The 22,348-nt window shown below is 41.0% G+C and overlaps 2 protein-coding genes across 2 annotated transcripts in view; one reads left to right on the top strand and one right to left on the bottom strand.

The window, feature by feature from the left end:
* Positions 1-22,348, bottom strand: part of snd1 (staphylococcal nuclease and tudor domain containing 1) — an 86,282-nt gene that overhangs the window by 17,757 nt on the left and 46,177 nt on the right. The window contains exons 16-17 of the mRNA XM_046874422.1: positions 22,020-22,123; positions 5,730-5,918 (exon numbers count right to left, since the gene is read on the bottom strand). Of these exons, the coding sequence (XP_046730378.1) occupies positions 5,730-5,918; positions 22,020-22,123 (293 nt within the window). The remainder of the gene's footprint in view (positions 1-5,729; positions 5,919-22,019; positions 22,124-22,348) is intronic.
* On the top strand, positions 9,193-16,742 carry lrrc4.1 (leucine rich repeat containing 4.1). Its single transcript, XM_046874423.1, has 3 exons — positions 9,193-11,431; positions 11,673-14,385; positions 16,714-16,742. The coding sequence occupies exon 2, from the start codon at positions 11,720-11,722 to the stop codon at positions 14,324-14,326; it is 2,607 nt and encodes an 868-aa protein (XP_046730379.1). The 5' UTR covers positions 9,193-11,431; positions 11,673-11,719; the 3' UTR covers positions 14,327-14,385; positions 16,714-16,742.

Below are 22,348 nucleotides of genomic sequence, written 5' to 3'. Positions count from 1 at the left end.
GAGATGCTGTACATACAGCAGGGCATATCACTTCTATATAATAACTTAAAAATACATCAGAACCTCTATCTTCTTCCCGTCACTGGAGATGTTTAGAAACTACAACAAAAGATAAACATTTGGCCACGTGGACATTATATTTCAGTACAACTGCACTTAGTGTAAAGTTATTTTTGACTGTTTACTGCAAAATCACCTACAGATCCATCATCCACCAAAGTTATTATCTCTGTTCCCAACTGCACAGCTGATATCATTACACCCTTCTGTAATCTCCTTAGACCTGAACTGGAGGTTAAAAAAATGCATTCTGGTCTTTTTAGGCATGTGAATTTGGTGTTGCGTCATAATTTCATCCAATTACACCAACCATAACAAAAGGTGTGATCAGTACAGTCATATGCACGTAGAGTTTTATCTCACCTGTAACAAGTGACTATTATAGAATTCTGCATAATCAGAAAAAGATGTGACCTCCACAGCTGAAATAGATAATTAAGTTAAAGGGCTTGTAATCAAAAATGTTTTGCACACTTTGATGGCATTTACTAAATAACTCATTTCATCACCATTCAAGTGAAAAACATCAGGGCGAGAAGGTGGAGCATCTGTTCTAATAACAAACAAAGCCAGCAGAAATGTGTTAAAATATGAGAGTGCTGAGAGACAAGGAATCTCAGGAGACATTGCAATAGAATGAAATGGAGAGATGGAAAGAGGAAATGCATTTAGAAGTGCACATGGTTAAAGATCTAACAATAGCCTTCCTCTGCACTTTTTCTAAGCAGGTAATGAAGAAAATTAATGAGCTGTTAACTGAATCATCAGCCCTCAATCTGCCAGCTTGAACCTGTCTTCTGCAGGCTCAAGCTTATTCTGGGGAAAATTATCCTGAGAAAATGTGTGTGTGTGTGGGGCACAGCAGGAATATTGCTGGTAAACAAAGTAATCCTGAATGTTCAAATGATATAATCATCACCAGTGGAACTGATCTGCAATGACGCCAGCCAGAGGGGCAAGAAGCAAACCTCATCGTGAAGCAAACCTCATCGTCTCCTTTCACAAGTAGTCACAGGTGTGTGCGCGCACATATACATACATACATACATACATACATACGTACAGACAGTAGCGCTTGTCTAAAGTCTTTATCATTGCCTTAAATCCCTCGTTTTCAACAGTGTTTTTAGGAGCCATGTCTTTAGCTAGGTGATAAGCGATGGCGTTTGTTATGTATTTGTGCCGCTGGGAACTTGAGGGGTATGGGGATGCACTGTGTAATGTCCGAGTTATTGAAGTTTGTGTGGTCTGGCGGCTGGTATTTTTTGGTGTGGCTCCCTTGTCTTTCATGGCTAACTCGTACTGTATTTTGTGGTGACATCTGAGGTGGTTGTAGAGATTGGTGGTGTTACCTTGCGGGGCTGCCACAATGCCAAAGCACTGCTTACAGATTACGACTCGTTGCGCATCATCGTCAGGTTTAAACCCGGAAAAATTCCACACGGTGCAATGTGCTCCTTTTTTCGTTACCAATGTTGCTGCATCGTTGCCACCAGGAATTTCCGAACTGGCGCTCATTTTTTCCTCTCTTTTGAATGAAACCAATCCACCAAGTTATGTTACCGCTCTAAATCCACCAATGTATTCGGGTCTGCCGCTTTGATATAGATGCTTGAAATTTCTTTATGTACATAATGTGCGTTAATAAATGAGAATGTGCATGCACGTGTTTTTGGAGGGTTTTTTACACAACAGTGTTGCCGCGATTTGTTTGATGAAGGCATGCTATAAAAATAAACACAGTACATGTTTATCTGTCAGGAATCCCCCTGCCACGCCCCCTTCAGCGTGTCAGGTGCTTTCTCGGCCGCTTTCTCTGAAGCTCCCGGCTTCAATCGCGCACATATGGTGCTCGTTTAGCACAAATCACCAGCTCCTATTTAAACTTCCACACTCTCACTGTCTGTTATTGTGGGTATATGTTGGTTCACGGCGGTCGTTGTTATCGCTCATGCGTATCCCGGTACGTGCCTTCCCACCGGCACTCTCTCAACGGCTGCTCTTTTGTTCCCAAAGCGCATAGCGGATTCCCCCCCGATCCTGCCGGTGTTCATTCTATGCTTTTGCTGCTCATCCCACGTTCTCCCGTGTGCTGTTCAGCGCCACGCTTCTACTTTCGCCTCCCGTTCATCGCATAACATTTAACAACAAAAGGCATATGTGCACTAACTAACAGCAGAGATTCACCATTATACAACACAACACCTGTAGCATCTGTAAGGCTTGATTTTTCTGCCACTTTCGCGAGTTCTTCTGCGGCTGCACCGAGTTAAACGACGTGAAATGGCAAAATTTTCCCCCCTTGTGCTCGAGATATCAGGGTTCGGCGACATAAAGTCGACATAACCGATAAAAAAAATGCTAAGACAAAGCGAGAATTTGGCGGTTCCACTTCAAAAACGTCGACTTAATAGGGTTGTCGAGGTAACCGAGGTCGAGATAAGTGGGTTCCACTGTGTGTGTGTGTATATATATATATATATATATATATATATATATATATATATATATATATATATATATATATGCACGTGCACACGCATACACACACACACACATCTCATTTCGTAACGTTTCTCTTGGCTGCACTGCTTCCAGTACGTGTATGTGGATGTTAGATTTTTTTGTCCAATCAGATTTCAGCCTCTATGTGCTGCCATGTCAATCTACTCTGTCCAGGGCCTTCAAAGTCTGTACTGCTAGCCTTTTTACCATTGTCTCCTTAATAAAAAGCTCTGTTTCTTTAACCAATCAGATTTCATATTCTCCTCACAGGGCAGCTAGCTGGCCCAGAATAGCATCAACATTTTTCTGTCCTCTGGTTGGTCAGAGGGAAACCGTTTAAGCCAAGTTCAAGTAGCAAAAAATGTCTGTAGCTCTGCACACCTTCATACATCTGAGTTAGACTTCTTTAATGCCTATTGAGGAAGAGAAATTGATAAGGTCTCAGACATAGTTAAAAATACATTTTAAAGAAAAGCTAGACATCGTGAGGAGGTCGGCACCCTGAAACATTTTACTTCATTTTATAATTAATAATTATATTTTTTATTAATAAATGTAATTATTTCAACATAAAACTCCATAAACACAACATAAACATACCCCCGCACACACACACACTCTACAAAGTATGAAGACTTCACCAAAAGTAAGTGTCTGCACATGACACCTTGTTGTGCTTGCAGAAATGCCCTCACACCACAACAAACAGAACGTTGACAAAGCCAATAAACCAGGCTATAATATATCTATTTTTGTGTTTTCAAATGAGATTTTTTCCCCTTTATACACAATTGCTTTCCCTGTTATGAAGCACCTGAAAAAATATTTTGTTATGAAGCACCTGAAAACATATTTGTTGGTACCTCAAATAATGAAAACTACAGCAGGGGGCAGATATTGCTCTTATAAAGCCCCACATTTATGTAACAGTCTTCCAATCAGTGTTTGGGACTCAGACACAGTCTCAGTGTTCAAGTATGCTGTCGTCCCCTCAATCTCACACGTTCACTCAGGTTTGTTGACGGCGGTGTGGTGGGTCGTCTCTTATACCCGAGATCCCTCTTGTCTGTGTTACCTTCTGGTTCTCCCTTTTAGTTATGCTGCCGGAGTCCAAACTGCACAGTGACATTAACTTTCCTACAACAATAAAGACACCTAATTATGCATCTCTCTCTCTCTTTTTCTCTCTTTCTCTCTCTCTCTCTCTCGAGTTAAACATGCTCCTGAGGCTCCAGTGACCATTGTTCCTGCCCCTCCCCCCTTCGTGCATCTTTCCATTTCGTCCTGGTCTGCCTCGGGATAGTGTTCTCATCGACTGGAGGCCACTCTGTGCAGCTTGGGACGGTTTCTCATCAATGCCTTGGGTTGTTCCATAAAATTCTGGAGTAAGAACGGGAGCTTTTAGGATGGATTTGGACTGTAGTTAATGTCAACAGTCTCCTACACTGACTCAGGACTACACTTTGCTTCTGATCATCACTGTACCCCACAACATTGCATATGTGTAATAAATGGACATTCGGTGCAACCCAGATGAGGATGGGTTCCCTCTTGAGTCTGGTTCCTCTCAAGGTTTTTTCCTTATGCCATCTCGGGGAGTTTTTCCTTGCCACAGTCGCCACCGGCTTGTTTATCAGGGACAAACTTACTTATAAAGAACATATTCACTTTTTATCACCACATTATCTGTGTAAAGCTGCTTTGAGACAATGTTCATTGTTAAAAGCGCAATACAAATAAAATTGAATTGAATATATAATATATATATATATATATATATATATATATATATATATATATATATACGGCATCTATCCATCCATCCATCCATCCATGAAAGGGAGAATTTGATGATTTGTTAAGTTCATTAATGACCCTGTGCAAGCAGCAGAAGCTCAGCAGGAGAAAGTCTAGGTGTCTGAGGCAGAGCCAGCAAATAACACTACCTCCGCATTCCAGCGTGTGAGTGACGACTCAGTGTGTGGTACAGACACAAAGCAAAAGCTAATGCCAAGGCTCGCCTACAGGAGCACCACTGCTGTCCACTTCATATGTCAGACAGGTTTGTTCTCCTCAGTGAGACACTCACTAAAAGGCCTGGTGAACCAGCTCTGGTTAGAGAAGTCTCTGTCCTAAGATGTGTAAAAATGAGCTGGGACTGTAAGAGCACCTGCAGCTGTCTTTAGGAGAATATCAGAAGCCAGGACACTGCAGGAAATCTCAGGGTCTTGTGTATGCATCCTAAAATAGTTATTTCTATAGGAATTAATGACATTGTAAAGGTGTGTAAACTGTAATAATAATAACAACAATATGCTTTGCCCCAGTACAGTACATGCATAGTGATATAGCTTACAGCAGGTTATGGTCAGTGAAATGCAGGATGTCCAAATGGGAACATAATGTGTGCTTTACTGACAGTTGCAGTAGTTTTGAGGGCAAGTACAGAGCTTTAGAGTGGGACGATATACATCCCACTCGGGAAGGTGCTGCTCTCATTTTCTGCAGCACTGCTCCCTGTCTCAAAACAGCCGGTTTAATCCAAAGTGTTAGCTGCCTCGAGTGGCAACAAACCTTCCACAACACTGTAACTGTGCTGAACAGTTAAACAGAAATACAGAAAATCAAAGAAATCAAGTTGTTTTGCAAAATGTATTTGAAATTAATTTAAATAATATTAAAAGCACAGTCAGCACTGAATCTGAAGCCAGAAATGCTCAATATTGAATCTCTTACATCTAAAGTGCTAACAGGTAACAGCACTATTTATGATCCGGCTTTAATCTACTCCAAATAAGTATGCAGCTTTAAATGAAGTCATCCCTCTGGGATACAGCGTTATACACTGCCCTTGTCTAACTGGTGGCCAAGGAGACACTGCAGTTATTTATAACAATACCCCAGACTAACATTCATAGCTACAAACAGCAGCAACTGTAACTAGGAAAAAGACCAGCACTGAAACATGCATACCTTTAACTTTACTCTGTCAGTAAAATGACATTAGGTTTCAATGACTCAAATATTATGGATATTTTCTTTAAAGCAGAGTAAGAAACTGGAAAATACTGACTGTTCAGTCTGATCACATAATGCATGGGCAATGAGTGTGTGTGTGTGTGTGTGTGTGTGTGTGTGTGTGGCGTGTGCGCGTGTGCGCTCACCTTGTCTTTCCTCTGCCTGGCCACATCTTCAGCAGACATTAATGTTTTGCAGTAGGAGCTTCGCTCAGCTGTGAAGTGAACCTTCGAGAGTGAATTCTCCACCAAAGCCACAGACAGGTTTACCCCCTCAATGTGAAGCCAACCAATGAAGTTGCCTGCTTTATCCATGCTCTCCACCTCAACCTCTACCTAAAATAAAAAGAAAGAGAATTTAGTACATTTTCTACTATTATGATTCAAATGGCAAGAACACATAACGGGAGATGCCATTTTGCAATTCACATATATATTGTTTACCCACATCTCTGTTCTGCAAATGAACTAAACTATTCGGTCAGAGATGCAGATATGCGAGTGTGGGAAGAGATGGCCACCTTCACATCATGAAGGACATTGATTTCTGCAAATCTTCTCTTTTTCTTATCCGGTAGCCAGAACAAAAGCTATAGTTGACTGTTCATCCAAAGCAGAGTCCAATTCCATCACATTCATTTCTAGCCTCAAGTCAGTCTTTCCACATCACCACCATCACTGGCCTATATTTAGCAAGTTACCTCTCTTCTTATATGTTGGTGTTTTTCTCTGGGGAGTCTAGAGCTTTTCTCTGCAGCGTCACTGGCTTTATCTGTGCCAAGTTTCTATTCAGAATTCGCTGTGATGTGCACACCACTCTTTCTTTTCCTGCTTCTTCAATATCTTCATTACATACACCACATTGAAATTATTATAAACATCAATTTACCCTGATAACTAGTGACATTTTTCTTCATCTGACCAATAATATGTGGAAAACACCATCACTGAACAAAAGCCCAACATGCTGCATCAAAAAGTGTTTCAAAAAACAAATCCATTTAATATACTGAAGCTCTTTCAACACTTTCACATGCTGAATAAAAGCCTGAAAGGGCAGCAAGGGCACAAAATTCTCAAGTAACCATGGATATGAAGCAAAAATGTAGAGTTCCATCTGCAAAGTAAATAAGTCGCGGGTATGAGAGGCAGTGGGAGTTGGGCACTGAGATGACAGATGGGCTCTGTGACAAGTCTTCAGATTCTCTGTTAACTAACTGGAGGAGTGTTCTCTCATACAAATACACATACTCGTGCCCACACACATATACACACATATACACACTGCAATTGTGTGGTGTATTCGTGGATGGAGGGGGGAATACAGGAACTTCACAGACAGATTTGTGGAGTGATAGTGGTATCATCTTTAACTCAAACCAAAAATGATTAACTTTAATTAGAAATCCCTTCCACTCTTCCAGTCTCGAGCAGTGTGAGTGTGGAAACACAGAGAAATGCAAATACATGGTATAATATGTCTTTAGTATACAGAGGTACTTGGTGTACACTTCCTACTAGCCCACAATGTCAATTGCCATCAATTAGACTGCTTTGTTAAGCTCTCATGCCTCCTCATTCACCATGAAGTGTGTTTTTTGCAGATGCTTTTAGACTGCACACGATCATTAGCTCTACCACAGGCCATTAATACTTTAATACATAACATTCTATTCTACCGTTTTTGTCTTTTTTTCCCCCCACCGAACAGAAATACTCATGAAAAAACATTAAAAATAGAAAGGTGAATAAGAATGAATGAATAATTCTTGAGGAGTATCCTTCTATTTTTAATGTTGGATAAATGGGGAGGGTTTTGTAATGAAGGGCATCCAGCGTAAAACATGTGCCAAACCAAATATGAGGATCACAAATAAGAGTTTCATACCGGATTGGTTAAGGCCCGGGTTACCAACGACCACCAACAACAGGGTACCCTGTTGTTAACGATACCTGTGGGTGGTCGTTGGTCTGTAGGATGGTTTTGAAGGTGAAGAAGATGAGGAGGAGAGCAAAGACTGAAAGAAGAATAAGATGGTGGAAACTGAAGGAGGAAAACTGTATTGTGAGGTTCAGGGAAGAGGTCAGACAGGGGCTCGGTGGTGGTGAAAAGGTGCTGGATGATTGGGCAACTACTGCAGGAGTGATGAGGGAGGCAGCTAGAAAGATACTTGGTGTAACATCTGAAAATAAAAACAAAGACAAAGAGACATGGTGGTGGAATGAGGAAGTGCAGGACAGCATAAGGAGAAAGAGGTTGAAAAAACAGAAGTGGGATAGACAGAGTGATGAGAAAAGTAGGCAGGAGTACAAGAAGATGTGGCAGCAGGTAAAGAGGGATGTGGTGAAAGCCAACGAAAAGGCATATGAGGAGCTGTATGAGAGGTTGGACACTAAGGAAGGAGAAAAGGATTTGTAGTGATTGGCCAGGCAGAGGGACCGAGCTGGGAAGGATGTGCTGCAAGTTAGAGCAATAAAGGATGGAGAGGGAAATGTGTTGACTAGTGAGAAAAGTGTGTTGAGAAGGTGGAGGGAGTATTTTTAGCAGCTGATGGATGAGGAAAATGAGAGAGAGAGAAGGTTGGGTGGTGTGGAGATGGTGAAGCAGGAAGTGAATAGGATTATTAAGGAGGAAGTGAGAGCAGCTATTAGGAGGATGAAGACTGGAAAGTCGGTTGGACCAGATGACATACCGGTAAAAGCATGTAGATGTTTAGGAGGGATGCAGTGGAGTTTTTAACAAGATTGTTTAACAAGATTTTGGATAGTGAGAAGATGCCTGAGGAATGGAGATTGAGAAGTGCTGGTACCCGTTTTTAAGAATGAGGGAGATGTGCAGATCTGTCAGGAGTGCTTTGTGATAGAAGGGTGTCTGTGAGAGTGAAAGGGAAGGTTTATAGGACTGTGGTGAAATGAGATGTTGTATGATTTAGAGACAGTGGCGTCGAGTAAGACAGGAGGTGGCGCTGGAGGTAGCAGAGCTAAGGATGTTGAGGTTTTCATTTGGAGTGATGACAATGGACAGGATTAAAAACGAGTTTATCAGAGACTAGGTGAGAGAGGTGCGATTGAGATGGTTTGGACATGGGCAGAAGAGGGAACCTGGGGTATTATCTGTAGAAGAATGCTGAGGATGGAGCATCAACTACAAGAAAATGCAGGACTTAATCCTACATTAATTCCTTATTTTGTAGCAGGAATTTAAATGATATCGGTGTCCAAAAAGTCAAAATCTAATTCGAATTTTGAATCTAAATTCAGACAAATAATACACCAGAATTCTGAGGGTTATTGAGTGGTAGAAGTTGAGCATTGGAGCAGACTTCATCCTCCTCACCACCACAACTCCTGTGTAAGTGATATCTATCACACATTCCTATTGAAATCCTAAATAAATCATGAAGCGCTTCTTCATGCCTTCCGCCCCTTGCTGCTCACTAACCCCCCCCTCCTCCACCGTGCTGCTCACTGCACCCCACACCCCCCCATGCTGCTCACTGCCCTACACTACATATTACAACTGAACTTCTTACTGTAGCATGAGAACAAAACACACACACACACACACACACACACACACACACACACACACACACACACACACACACACAGCCTTACAAATAGAGACACTAAATCTAAATCTTGGGATAGGGTTATGGTGCTTTGATATTTATTAAATACATCTATTAGCAGATTAGAGCTGCACTGCAGGTTCCAGCCATTTCCCTTTTCTGGTTTCCATTTCTTGATGGTTGACTGGCTTTGTGATGGGAATGGAGTCTCAGCACTGCAAAAGCAGATGACCCCAAAATAAACTTTGCCCAAGGCTCACGACACTGTAGTGTTTCGAAGTAAATTGAAAGCCATGAACCGTAGCCCCGTTGGCCCTATCATGTGATAACTAGGTATTTATGTAGTTTCAGAACTTGTGATTAAATGTTACATGTTACAAGTGGCCAACGTGTCTAGGGGTAAAAAGTGAAGTAAAGAAAAGAAACACAATAAAAAAAAATCTGAGATAATACGCAAAGGAAGCTCTGAGGGCATATGCCATGGATGAGATGTAACTGAAGACATTTTTTGGACATACAATGGAGTTATAAACGGATATACATGCAGATTCTAATTAGAGAATTGTGTTAAAAACATTCTGAAGGCTCCTGCATCACACTGAACTGTACCTCCACTCTCTAGAATACACCAAGCACAACAATAAAGTGAGTTCTACAGGCAAACACGGAGTGGAATTCTTCTCATATCAGAAAAATATACACTAGTGGAAGTCAGCCCTGTTTGGTAAGAATAAAAATGATTATTAATGCCAAATACAAATCTCCAGAGTGAAAGAGAGAGAAAGAAAGACATGATAGAGACAGAGGTAAATGAACAATCTTCTCCCAATCTCCCAGAGTTACATACCCTACCATAGGAAATGGTATCACCCTGTGAATACTATATGCACATTGTGCATGTACAGTGTGTGCTCCAGGTCATACACAAGTGTGTGTATCTTTAAAATCAGCTACTTTTCCTCACTGCAGTCCATCCCCAGGGCAGTATGCAGCTTGAATGCAGAATCATACAGTACTGAATTTTTGCAGTGCAAACCTGCCATCTTATAAAGAATCACAGGAGCACAACAAACTGACCAAAAGAGTGCAAGAAGGCAAGAGAGGGTAAGAGAGGGTAAGGTTGGATATTAATGCACAAATAAATGCACCAAAAAAAATCCACAGCTTGAGGCAAAATGTGTCAGCAGTACATATGCACTTCCACTGAAGGACAAAAGGGGGAGTAAGAGCATAAGCCTGTGCCTCATCTGCTTGCTACAATGCAGCGGAACAAAGATTGAGCCAGAAACAGCAGCAGGAGAGAGAGAGGGAGGGAGGGAGTGTTGAGAGGGATAAGAGAGAATTTCAGGGAGAATGAAAATGCTGTTGCCGTGGGGATGCACTTTTTCCTTGCCAGAACAATCCTCCAACCGCTCGAGCCAGACGCCTGGGCAGCCAACAAGGGGATGAGCTCTCCAAAACTGCTCTCAGCTAAGGACACTCGTCTCAGCTCCATACAATACAGATACTTTCCAGATCAATGCAGCGTCATAGCAGGGGAGGAGAAGGTCTCTCTCGCTCTCATTCAAGAGAACAAGAGAGCACGCTTGAACACAACTGACAGCTTTCTGCAGTGCACAAGCCTTTAACGGATTATTACCGCTACCTACAATCTGGTACCCTCTGTATAACATTTATCGAGGAATTCGACGGATTGCAGTGAGAACATGTGAAGAAGAGTGCAGCTGCCGCCATATGCGAATGTAGAGCTACATCAAGGGGGAAAAAAATAACCTAATGACTGCAGTGCATGTCTCAGCCTTTTTAACTGGACTCTATGCAGGCAAATGGATAAGCAGATACAGGAGAACATCAGCAACTGGAGAAAAATAAGTGGGAAAAAAATGCAGGGAAAACAAGAAGGAGAGAAGTGCATTTGAAAAGACTGGAATTTTGATGTTTCTTGATTTTACCTGCTTCTTCACCCCCTCCCTTGTTTTAGTGCATGTAGGCATTCACGATGGAGATTTAGAAGAGGCATTTAGTAATGGCATCAAATGACACTTTCCAAGGACAACCATCTGCAGACAGTGTTAAGAAGCAAAGCGCATGCGTCTGAGCAAAACTGGAATGTTATCGTAGCATAAAGCTTTATTGCTTCGTTTGTGGATTTATTCGTAACCATTTTGTTGCTCATCTTTTTTCGATAAAAAAAAACTGGCAGAAGATTTTTCCTTTGGATTCAGGAATAAAAACATGCACCTATGTGATAAAAATTGGACCAGTAAATTCAACGAGGTAGGTTTTTGGTCTTTCCAGCCCTTCTTATAGATCTACATCTTTCATTTCCTTTTAATTTATTAATGCTTGGCTTCTGCCCAACAATCCTATACCTTTTGCTCTCATACACCGGTCACTGAAAATGACCCCACCCCCAGTACAGTAGATGGAAAACCGAGTCAGAGTTTTGCTTAACCCTGGGTAGGGCTAGCTTACTTAACCAAATACAAATCCTTCCCATTATTCCCTTTTTTACCAGCCTCCTCCCCTCCCCAAGACCATGTTGAAATATGATTGTGCCACAACATGAGTGTCCTGGAGCGTGTAGCTGCACATCGAGTCAGGAAAGCTACCCTGCTCTTTGTCATCTTTCTCATGGTGCAAGCACATGTTGAGGTGGCAGAGGGTGCACTGGGGACTCAGGGTTGCCCCCCGACCTGCTCCTGCAGTAACCAGCTCAGCAAGGTGGTGTGTACCCGCCGTGGCCTCACTCATGTGCCCCCTGGCATTCCCACCAACACAAGACATCTTAATCTAATGGAGAACGCCATTGAGGCAGTGCAGGCTGACACTTTTCGCCATCTCCATCACCTGGAGGTGCTACAGTTAGGACGCAATGCTATCAGACAAATTGAAGTGGGAGCTTTCAATGGGCTGACCAACCTGAATACGCTGGAGCTCTTTGATAACCGACTGACTGTAGTGCCTAGTGGGGCCTTTGAATATCTGTCTAAGCTGAGGGAACTGTGGCTCAGAAACAACCCAATTGAAAGCATCCCATCTTATGCCTTTAATCGAGTGCCCTCTCTCATGCGACTGGACCTGGGGGAGCTGCGAAAGCTTGAGTACATTTCTGATGGGGCCTTTGAAGGTCTGGTCAACCTCAAGTACCTCAACTTGGGTATGTGCAACATCAAAGGGGAGATTCCCAACTTAAACTCACTGCTAGTGCTAGAGGAGCTAGAGATCTCGGAGAACTTTTACCCTGTGATTAAACCCAGCTACTTCAGAGGACTGACTTCACTTAAAAAGCTTTGGATCATGAACTCTAAAATAGGTTTAATTGAACGTAATGCATTTGATGGCCTGTCATCACTGGTGGACCTAAACTTAGCCCATAACAACCTGAGTTCTCTACCCTATGACCTCTTTTCACCACTGAAATACCTGATGGAGCTGCACCTCCACCATAATCCCTGGAACTGCGACTGTGACTCACTGTGGCTAGCACGCTGGCTTAATCAGTACATTCGCACAAATTTAACCTGTTGTGGCAGATGCCATTCACCAGCACACATGAGAGGCCGTCAGCTGGTGGATGTTGACAAAGGAGACACAGATACAATGCAGTGTTCTGCACCCTTCATTTCTGATGCTCCCAGAGACCTCAATATTTCGGCTGATCGAGTAGCGGAATTTCGATGTCGGACAGCATCCATGTCATCAGTACAGTGGTTTTTACCCAATGGAACTATACTGACACATGCAACGAACCATCTGCGCATAACAGTGGTTAGTGATGGGACTCTAAACTTCTCAAATGTGCTGGTCAGTGACACAGGCACGTACACCTGCATGGTGTCCAACGCAGCTGGAAAATCCAATGCGTCCGCTTATTTAAATGTGAGTGCAGCAGAACTCAACACATCCAACCTCAGCTTCCACTTCACCACAGTAGAAGTTCTTGACCCAATGAACAACATGCCCAAACCTTGGACCACTACAGAAGCACATCAAAGCACCACAACCACTACTTCACCTTCAGTGTTTCAACCAGTTTTTATCTCAACACCAACCGTTGTCCTCAAAAGCACCAATATACCACCAAGCCGAATGCCAGCCATGTCCACATCAAAAGTGTCGACAGGGAAGCCATCCAAACCTGCTAGTACCAGTCTGGATGAGGTGATGAAGACTACCAAGATCATTATCGGCTGCTTTCTGGCTGTAACTCTCCTGGCAGCAGTCATGCTAATTGTGTTCTATAAACTGCGGAAGCGGCATCAGCAAAGAAGCACAGTTTCAGCGGCGAGGAGCGTAGAGATCATTCCTGTAGATAAAGAAGACCTACCACCACCTGCCTCTGCTGCTAGTATGTCTGGGGAGGTCACAGTGAAACTCCCAATGAAAAGAGACCATAAAGACATTCAGAAATTAGACTACATCCCCCACAAATTAGACTACAGCTACCACACACCTGAACTTAAATCCGATTACGGCATCCACAAACCCAAATCTCACTTCGGCACCTGCAAAACCAAATCAGACGACATGACTGACGTTCTAAAGACAGACTACACTAAACACATGTCCAAATTTGATTACAACACACTTGCACTAGTCGACTATAGTTCCCACAAACCTTTTACAAACAGCCAACACAAGTCACTCCCTGATTACCACATACACAAAAAACATGAGCAGACTGCATACAAACCTGGATATAGCACTTATAAGCCTGACTACAAATCTCCAACAGTCAAACTGGACTTTAGCCCTTACAAATCTGATTACAATATTCACAAACACGAGATGGACTACAGTATGCACAAGCCTAAATCAGATTACTTTCCAAACAAACCTTCTATCAACTACAGCCCCTTGAAAACGGATTGCAGCCATTTTAAACCAGACTACAGTGGATTTAAGTCAGAATACAGCCCGTTTAAACTAGAATACTTTAGTCACAAGCAAGAATTGAGCCCTCAAAAACCTGAAATGGATTACAGACCCAATGAGAAAAAATATAACACTCAGAACTCATACAAGCCTTGGGGACATGCTAACAAATGGACAGAAAACTGCCGCACTGGAAATTCGCTCCCACGGACTTTACCCAGTGTCAGCACTATGCCTGAGCCCTTCATCATAAAATCACACAACAAGGACAAAGTACAAGAGACTCAAATCTAACCCTCATGGAAAACCACACACACACACACACACACACACACACACACACACACACACACAGAGTGTGGATTGCTGGGGGGAGAGTATATATGTGTGTGTGTGTGTGTGTGTGTGTGTGTGTGTGTGTGTGTGTGTGTGTGTGTGTGTGTGTGTATCTGGGGAAAACCTGTTTAAAAAAGACCACCATAAGAAAAAAAAATCCCCAAAAAAAACGTTTTTACCCAAGTTGCGCTTTTCTGACCATAATGTCATTTGTATAATGAAAAATGTGAAAATATTTTTACATACTCTCAAACAATGCCTTAGTTAGAAGTCTGCAGATATCAGTTTAATAAACACTTAGTCCTTGCGTTATTTCCTTCCATTTTATGAACAGAGCTGAAAAAAATATCTGCAGGGCCAAGACACCAGGCAAAAGCACTTATTTCTGAGAGGGAATAAAAACCCTCCACATTTAGACAATCACTGTTTCCACTGATATAAAAACAGGCTGTGATCAGCTGATGGTGAGGCGATTAGGCTCGTGTTGAAACGTGATGAGAGATGAAAGAAATTCTGAAAATATGATATGATGAACTCATGCATCCTTTTTTTTTTTTTAAATGTAGTGAAAGGTTTGGCAGCTTGTCTGCTCAGGATGCTTACAAAAATATCAGTATACAATCATTTCATAAATATTTCAAATATATAGAGGAGGCAAAAATGTAAAATAATATTATATATGTTTAAATCAATTTAACACTGAATGGCTATCGTTTGGACTACATTTCTAAAAAGCCTGAAGATTATTTATAAAAAGCGTTCGGTAATAAGACCTCGCATTTATTTCCACAATTAAATTTTATATCTAATTTACAACATACATTTAAACATTATTAAACTGAAATTATGGCAGTTTTTAGATAATGTGTGTGCAGATGTTTTATTAGTGATATTGGAATGAAGAAGTAATTAATAAGTGTAAAAGAAACTCAAACACCAGTTACAGAAAGACTGCATGTGTTTTCAAAGTGGCACATTTTCACCATGTGAAGAAGGATTTTCCCAGGACATCACTCACACACTCTTACACACACACACACTCTTACACACACACACCCACACCCACACACACCCTTTGTATGACCATGGGCTGGAGAACGAGAAGCAGATATATATATATATAAGTTGTTAAAACTATTTTCTACATTGTATTGGCTGTTCAAAGAGGAGCCACCTGGGATTTAAGAAATAAGGGCAGTGTTTTCACAGGACATTCTGTGCAATTTCTAATCCATAGTATAGAGAATGCAGTAAAATAAAATAAAATGATTGATATTATTTATATTGCTAAGTTTTTCTTTTAAGACTAAAAAGAGACATAGGTTGATATTTACAGATTTATCTTGTAAGCACCATGAATTTGTACTGTGCCAAATGTTGTAAATGCAATAAAAAAAAGTATTTTTCCCCTTTACTATGCAACGTTTCCTTGATGTCGAAATTTTCCCATAATATAATGCACATTAACGATAGGCTTTTCAGGTGTAAAAGAAAAAAACTGCTCTGCTCATCTGCTTTACTTAAGAAAAGTTGACTTCATTCACTTCTGGACTTCATCCTCTGATCAGCACTGTGATTTGTGTTCATCTTGCCATTAGAAGGCTACAACCTGCATCTTTTGGGAAATTGGGTGTCGGTCCATGTTGCTCAATAGAGTGACCTCAGATGCACCACACTGATGTGCTTAGCACTTATTTATCATAAATTAGCTCCTGTGCTGTTTCCTTCAAAGCAAGCAATAACTGTGCAGCTTCAACCTCAGTGTGGACTTTAGCAAACACTGCACAAATTAAAAGAACACGCTCCTTATTCACATTGTTTGGCAGACATTTGTGCTGTTCATCTCCTGCATATATGTGGGTGGGTGCGTGTGTGTGGGAGTGTGTGGAGCAGTCAAATTCCTGATTAGTAAATGATGAGGTAAAGGGGAAACACGAGAGAACCTCAGCAGGGGGAAGGAAATATACATTTTAAATAAAACTTACATGCCATTAATAATGCTTTATTTCTGAATGAAATGTCCAGCGTTTCAACGAAACAGATTTTGTAAATTTCTATTGCTCTAAAAGAAGAAACACTGTGACATTAGCTCCAGTATCACATCAGATGTTTAACCTCCAAATACATGTTGCCAAAGGCAACAAACATTGACCATGGTTTGCCATTATAATTATTCTGCTCCAATTCCTCACACGCTGGAAAAAGTGAGTCCCAAAAAACAGACCACACTGTTCAGAAAACATCCAAAGTCTGACCAATCACGATGAAAAAATTGTCATATTAAAAAAAATTTCAAATTATAATCAAATTAGGTGCTTTTCTTCCCCAAATGCACCTTTAGTTTTACACACACACACACACACACACACACACACACACACACACACACACACACACACACACACACACACACACACACAATGGCTATAAGTGTGTGGACACCGATATGTGCTCGATAAACATTCTAAGGCGTGGTATTAATGATTTCCTAAACAAATAAAAAACCCACAGATGATGGGAGATGTTTCTGCACAAAGAAATGAAGTCATGTTTTGAAATGAAAGCCTAGTTAAAGATGTTCCTGCATATCTGGTAACAAATGCACCGTTACAAGCTTTAGTTGAAGCAATCATCACCAGCAGGTCTGACCTACAGCCTCGACAACCATGTCATTCTTCCCTAAATGATCTGTTTGGGGCAGTCAGAGCTCAGTGGTTAAAGCATAAGAAGTGGATAAAAGTCTCCACGATTTACATCAAAAATATATTATTTTTCATTTTCCTCTAAAACCCCAGTTTTACAAACTGGCTGCATCTACAGAACTTCCTGAACTGTGTCCAACTCCTTACTACACAGGCATTAGAAATCATACACAGAGAGCATTGTAACAGTCCAAACTAATAAAGCACAAACCACCTACTCAAACACAACAACTCTTGCGAACTCGTGAGCGAAGACGCCGAAAGTCATGTTGAAGAGCATGAGGAAGAATTAGTTAAAAAGAACAGGGGCTCCTCTGTCATATGGAACTGGTTTGATCTCTGACATCATCCAACAAACAACACTATGCAAGTTGTGTCACTGCTGGGACTCCTTATAACAAGACGAGCAAAACGACTTCACATTTTTTTCTCATATCCTAATATAATATAGATATCGTCTGGACAGTGAATAAGATTGTGATATAAATGTTTGCTCATATCGCCCACGTCTACTACGGAGATGCTGTTAACGGTATTTCTGTTTATGGTCAGTGAGACTGCAGTGTGTTTTTTGGCAGCCTGGCAATGAACAATAGAGCATCTACTGTCTGGGACAGGAAATGTGTGTATTTTGTTGTAAGGGTTGTAAGAGCTGAAAATTTAGCCAACTAAAGATGCATTTGAACATACGTCTTGGCGCATCCTTTAATAACCGCTGCTTTACAGAACACAGTACCATCCACTCGGACTCAAACTGTTCCGGCCTGCAATTGTGCAGAAACGAACTGGACTGTCTTTTATTTTGCACAAACACAAAGCTTTTTTTTGTGTCTAAAACACTGTAAAAGATTAACATAAATCTTCCATAGCACGAGTTAACACACATGAATAGATGAACACGAACAGAATGACATTAATAGAGCATTGGTACACACAATCTCTTTTGGCCTCGCAGCCTCACTTCACAGCTGAGCAGTATGAGAATACTGAGATCTTTTCTGCACTGATGGTCCTTTCTTTAGTGTTACAGTGAGAGGCTTTGGATGGAAGAGAAAACTAAGAGTAAACACTTCTCTCTGGGCATGTCATTGTCCTCAATGGCAACAGAGGTCAGCCATGGTGTTAGCCTAAACCTGCATGAGATTACTTGCTCTGAGAACTGATTGCTCTAGATTACAGGGGAAAAAAAGCAATTTCTCAATAAACCTCTGTGCTACAGCAGAACATAGATGACTACAAGTCCTACAGGGAGAAAATGACAGTGAATAAAGTGTCTGGCACCGACCACTGAGACTGATTATGTGAAGAAACAAACAAAACACCTCCTGCTGGAGAGCCACTGGACTGGCTGCTAGTGATAATGTATTAAGCTTTGCTGGTCCACACATCCAAACCCAAATCCAAACCAAGTATACACACAATATGAAGGCGCAGAAAAAGATGCCGGGATTCAAAAATACAGTACAAAACCGTAAACAATAAACTGGTGCTGGAATACACAGTTTTTTTCCCATGCCAACTCAAAAATCAGCCAAAAGTACAGCAGCAGAACCGTGAGTGAAAAAAGACAGATGAAATTATGTAATTAGCAGCAAATTGAACAAGAGCTACTGAGAACTAAGTATTATGAAAAATAATTTTTATAGTCATTGTTGAACTTCCTCAGATCTTAACCAGAAGTGTGTTTCAGCAGTGATGACAAGCAGTCAGGAGGAAGGTGTGTATCTTAAATATTCAACAGTATGATTTTGGTATTAAAAGTGCAACACTATAACTGGGCTTAAGCCTGAAAATGTCACAACCTTACTGACTGCAGCAGCACAGCAAAAACAAGTTTAAGGTGAACTATGATTAGAGCCCTCAGCTTTAACACAGCGTAAATGTCATCCACACAAAGGGTCAGCAAACGAGAGAAGGAAACCGAGGAGTGGAGGGTAAAAATGACTATTTCAAAACAGTGATGTGCCAAGAGCCACACTCGCCCTTCCTCCCTCCTATTCTAATCCATCCTTCCCCACCTTTTTCGCTAGTTCTCACTGTCCAGTCACTTAGCAACACACAAGCAAATTGTTCTCTTCTTCATTAACCCAAGAACTGCAGAGGAACATACTAAGAAAAAAAAAGAAAATAAAGCTTGAATATAAAATAAATCTTCAGCCTGCCAAGATCACCAGGTTTTTTTGCTAGGGGCACAGGAGTATGGTACAGACACGCAAACATCATAATGTGGCATATTTTATCCTTTCATTTCATATGTGGCTACAATTTATATACAAAATTACTGTATAAAATACAACAGTTAACCGAAAAGTAGTTTTAACTGACTACATGATAAAAGAGTAGACTATTTCTCATAAAATACTTACAGTGAGGAAAAAATGATTTGATGCTCTGCTGACAAATAAATGATTAGTCTATACTTTTAATGGAAGCTTTATTTGAACAGTGAGAAACAAAATAACAAAAATTCAGAAAAAGTTATAAATTGATTTGCATTTTAATGAGTGAAATAAGTATTTAATTCCCTATCAATCAGCAAGATTTCTGCCTCCCAGGTGTCGCTCGTTACCTGTAAAAAGACACCTGTCCACAGAAGCAACCAATCAATCAGATTCCAAACCCACCACCATGGCCAAGACCAAAGAGCTGTCCAAGTTTGTAGACCTACAGAAGGCTGGAATGGACTACAAGACCATCGCCAAGCAGCTTGGTAAGAAGGTGACAACAGTTGGTGAGATTATTCGCAAATGGAAGAAACACAAAATAACTGTCCATCTCCCTCAGTCTGGGTCTCCATGCAAGATCTCACCTCATGGAGTTCCAATGATCATGAGAATGGTGAGGAATCAGCCCATAACTAAATGGAAGTATTTTGTCAATGATCTCAAGGCAGCTGGGACCATAGTCACCAACAAAACAATTGGTAACACACTGAAATCCTGCAGCACCTGCAAGGTTCCTGCTCAAGACTTCCCGTCTGAAGTTTGCCAATAAAAATCTGAATGATTTAGAGGAGAACTGGGTGAAAAAGTGTTGTGGTCAGATGAGACCAAAATTGAGCTCTTTGGCACCAACTCAACTCGCCGTGTTTGGAGGAGGAAGAATGCTGCCGATGACCCTAAGAACACTACCCCCACATTAAAACATTTTGCTTTAGGTGTGTTTTTCTGCTAAGGGGACAGGAAAACTGCACCGCATCAAAGAGACAATGGACAAGGCCATGTACCGTCAAATCTTGGGTGAAAATCTTCTTTCCTCAGCCAGGGAATTAAAAATGGGTCGTGGATGGGTATTTCAGCATGACGATGACCCAAAGCACACAGCCAAGTGGCTCAAAAAGAAGCACATTAAGCTCCTTGAGTGGCCTAGCCAGTCTCCAGACCATAATCCCATAGAACAAATAGGGGAGCTGAAGATTCGAGTTGCCAAACGTCAGCCTCTAAACCTTAATGACTTGGAGAGGATCTGCAAAGAGGAGTGGGACAAAATTTCTCCTGAGATGTGTGCAAACCTGGTGGCCAACTACAAGAAACATCTGGCCTCTGTGACTGCCAACAAGGGTTTTGCCACCAAGTACCACGTCATTTTTTGTGAAGGGGTCAAATCGTTTTTTTTACTAATTAAAATGCAAATTAACTTGTAACTTTTTTTTAAATGTGTTTTTCTGGATTTTCTTATTATTCTGCATCTCACTGTTCAAATAAACCTACCATTAAAATTATTTCTTTGTCAGTGGTCAAATGTACAAAATCAGCAGGGGATGAAATATTTTTTCCCCCTCACTGTATATAGAACTGCCCCTAAATCTCAAATCAGGAAAAACAAACAAAAGTAACAGTTACAAATCAGTTTTCATGGATTTATAATTCTGGCTTAACAGAATATTCATTTAAAATCCAAATATTTAAATATATGAATTTGTGTCCAAATAAATCTAAATAAAATTAAACATTGCTATGAACACAGGTTTGATAAAAACTAAATGTACTACAGGAAATTAAGTTATTTTACAAAAGAACCAAAGTCTCTGACACAGGAAAATGATAAAATTAAACATAATGGGCATTCGAGTGCCTGAGGAATCATTTGGACTGGAGACAGAGCTCCAAAATCAGTTAAAATGCCTGAATTCCAAGCTTCTTGTTTGACATGAACACGTGTGAAACCTACTGAAAAATACCTTTTAACAGGGTTAATGGTTTTGGCCTAGAATAGAATAGAATAGCAATGTGATTTTAATTGTGATGTGGCATGTTAAACTGTTGAAATGCTGCAGGAATGTTGTGTGTTATAGATATGCATGGGGAAAAATTCTCAATACACTAAAAGGCATTCAAATTCCCTTTACCAGGTCCAGCTGTTAGTTGGTTATGAACACAAAGTGCTTAAGTGAAAGTGTCTCCTTGTTAAATAAAGCTGGATACACACTCTCCAGCTAGTTTGGGGTAATTAACTGCACCACGTTACTGCACCTCTCACTCCTGCTTGTTTCTTTTAACAGATGTGCAGGATGCAGAGTCCAGCCCATAATGCACAGGACCAATCGAAGTGAAATAAACCTCATATAAAAAGCTTTCCTCATTCGCTCTAAATACAGTGACAAGCTTGTTCACACGAACACTGTATGAAATGGCCTGAAGGTAAAGGTTCGTGCAGATATGAGAACACAACAGCGTCACTTCAACCCTACAGTTCAACTGAAAAAAAGACTTTCCTGCTACTCTTGTTTAAAACAAACATTCTTTCTGACAGCCTCTCTGGCCAGAGTCATCTGAAGGAGAAAGTACAATACACAAACGCACATCCAAAAACCTAAACAACAAATAAAACAGGACCATTTCATGACTTATAAGTTGGACCTTCTGTCTCCTGGTCAGACAATAAATCGGTACCAATTGTCAGGCTCAGAGATGATGTGATTTAAAAAACATACAAATGAGTGATCTGACCTCTCTCTGTAGCACAAGCTCCTTGGTGAAGAGTGTGGCCTCCTCACTGAACGGCTCAGGTGTACTTCCTGGGATGTTTCGGGACCCTCGTGGACACTCAATACCTGTACATCAACAAAGATCAAACGACAAACAGTCAAAAGGAAAGATGCATGTAGAGATGCAAGTTCTGCCAAAGCTTAAAAGATACACGTCTAAATATCAAATCAAATCAACACCCAGTCTTTATAGAACAAATAAGGAGATTTAGCTGTAGCTGCTCAGGGTCAATAGAGACCTGCAGCTGGTTTAGCCATCAGTTTTAATCTTGAAACGCAGCCTAGTGTACA

This window comes from Silurus meridionalis, chromosome 18 (genome assembly GCF_014805685.1).
Source record: "Silurus meridionalis isolate SWU-2019-XX chromosome 18, ASM1480568v1, whole genome shotgun sequence".
In the NCBI taxonomy this organism is placed as follows: Eukaryota; Metazoa; Chordata; class Actinopteri; order Siluriformes; family Siluridae; genus Silurus; species Silurus meridionalis.
The sequence above is the reverse complement of the archived record's forward strand: the minus strand, read 5'-3'. Positions and strand labels throughout refer to the sequence as shown.

Bases quoted from the DNA above. Each gene is read 5' to 3' on its own strand.
- lrrc4.1 (XM_046874423.1), top strand. From the start codon at position 11,720: ATGAGTGTCCTGGAGCGTGTAGCTGCACATCGAGTCAGGAAAGCTACC.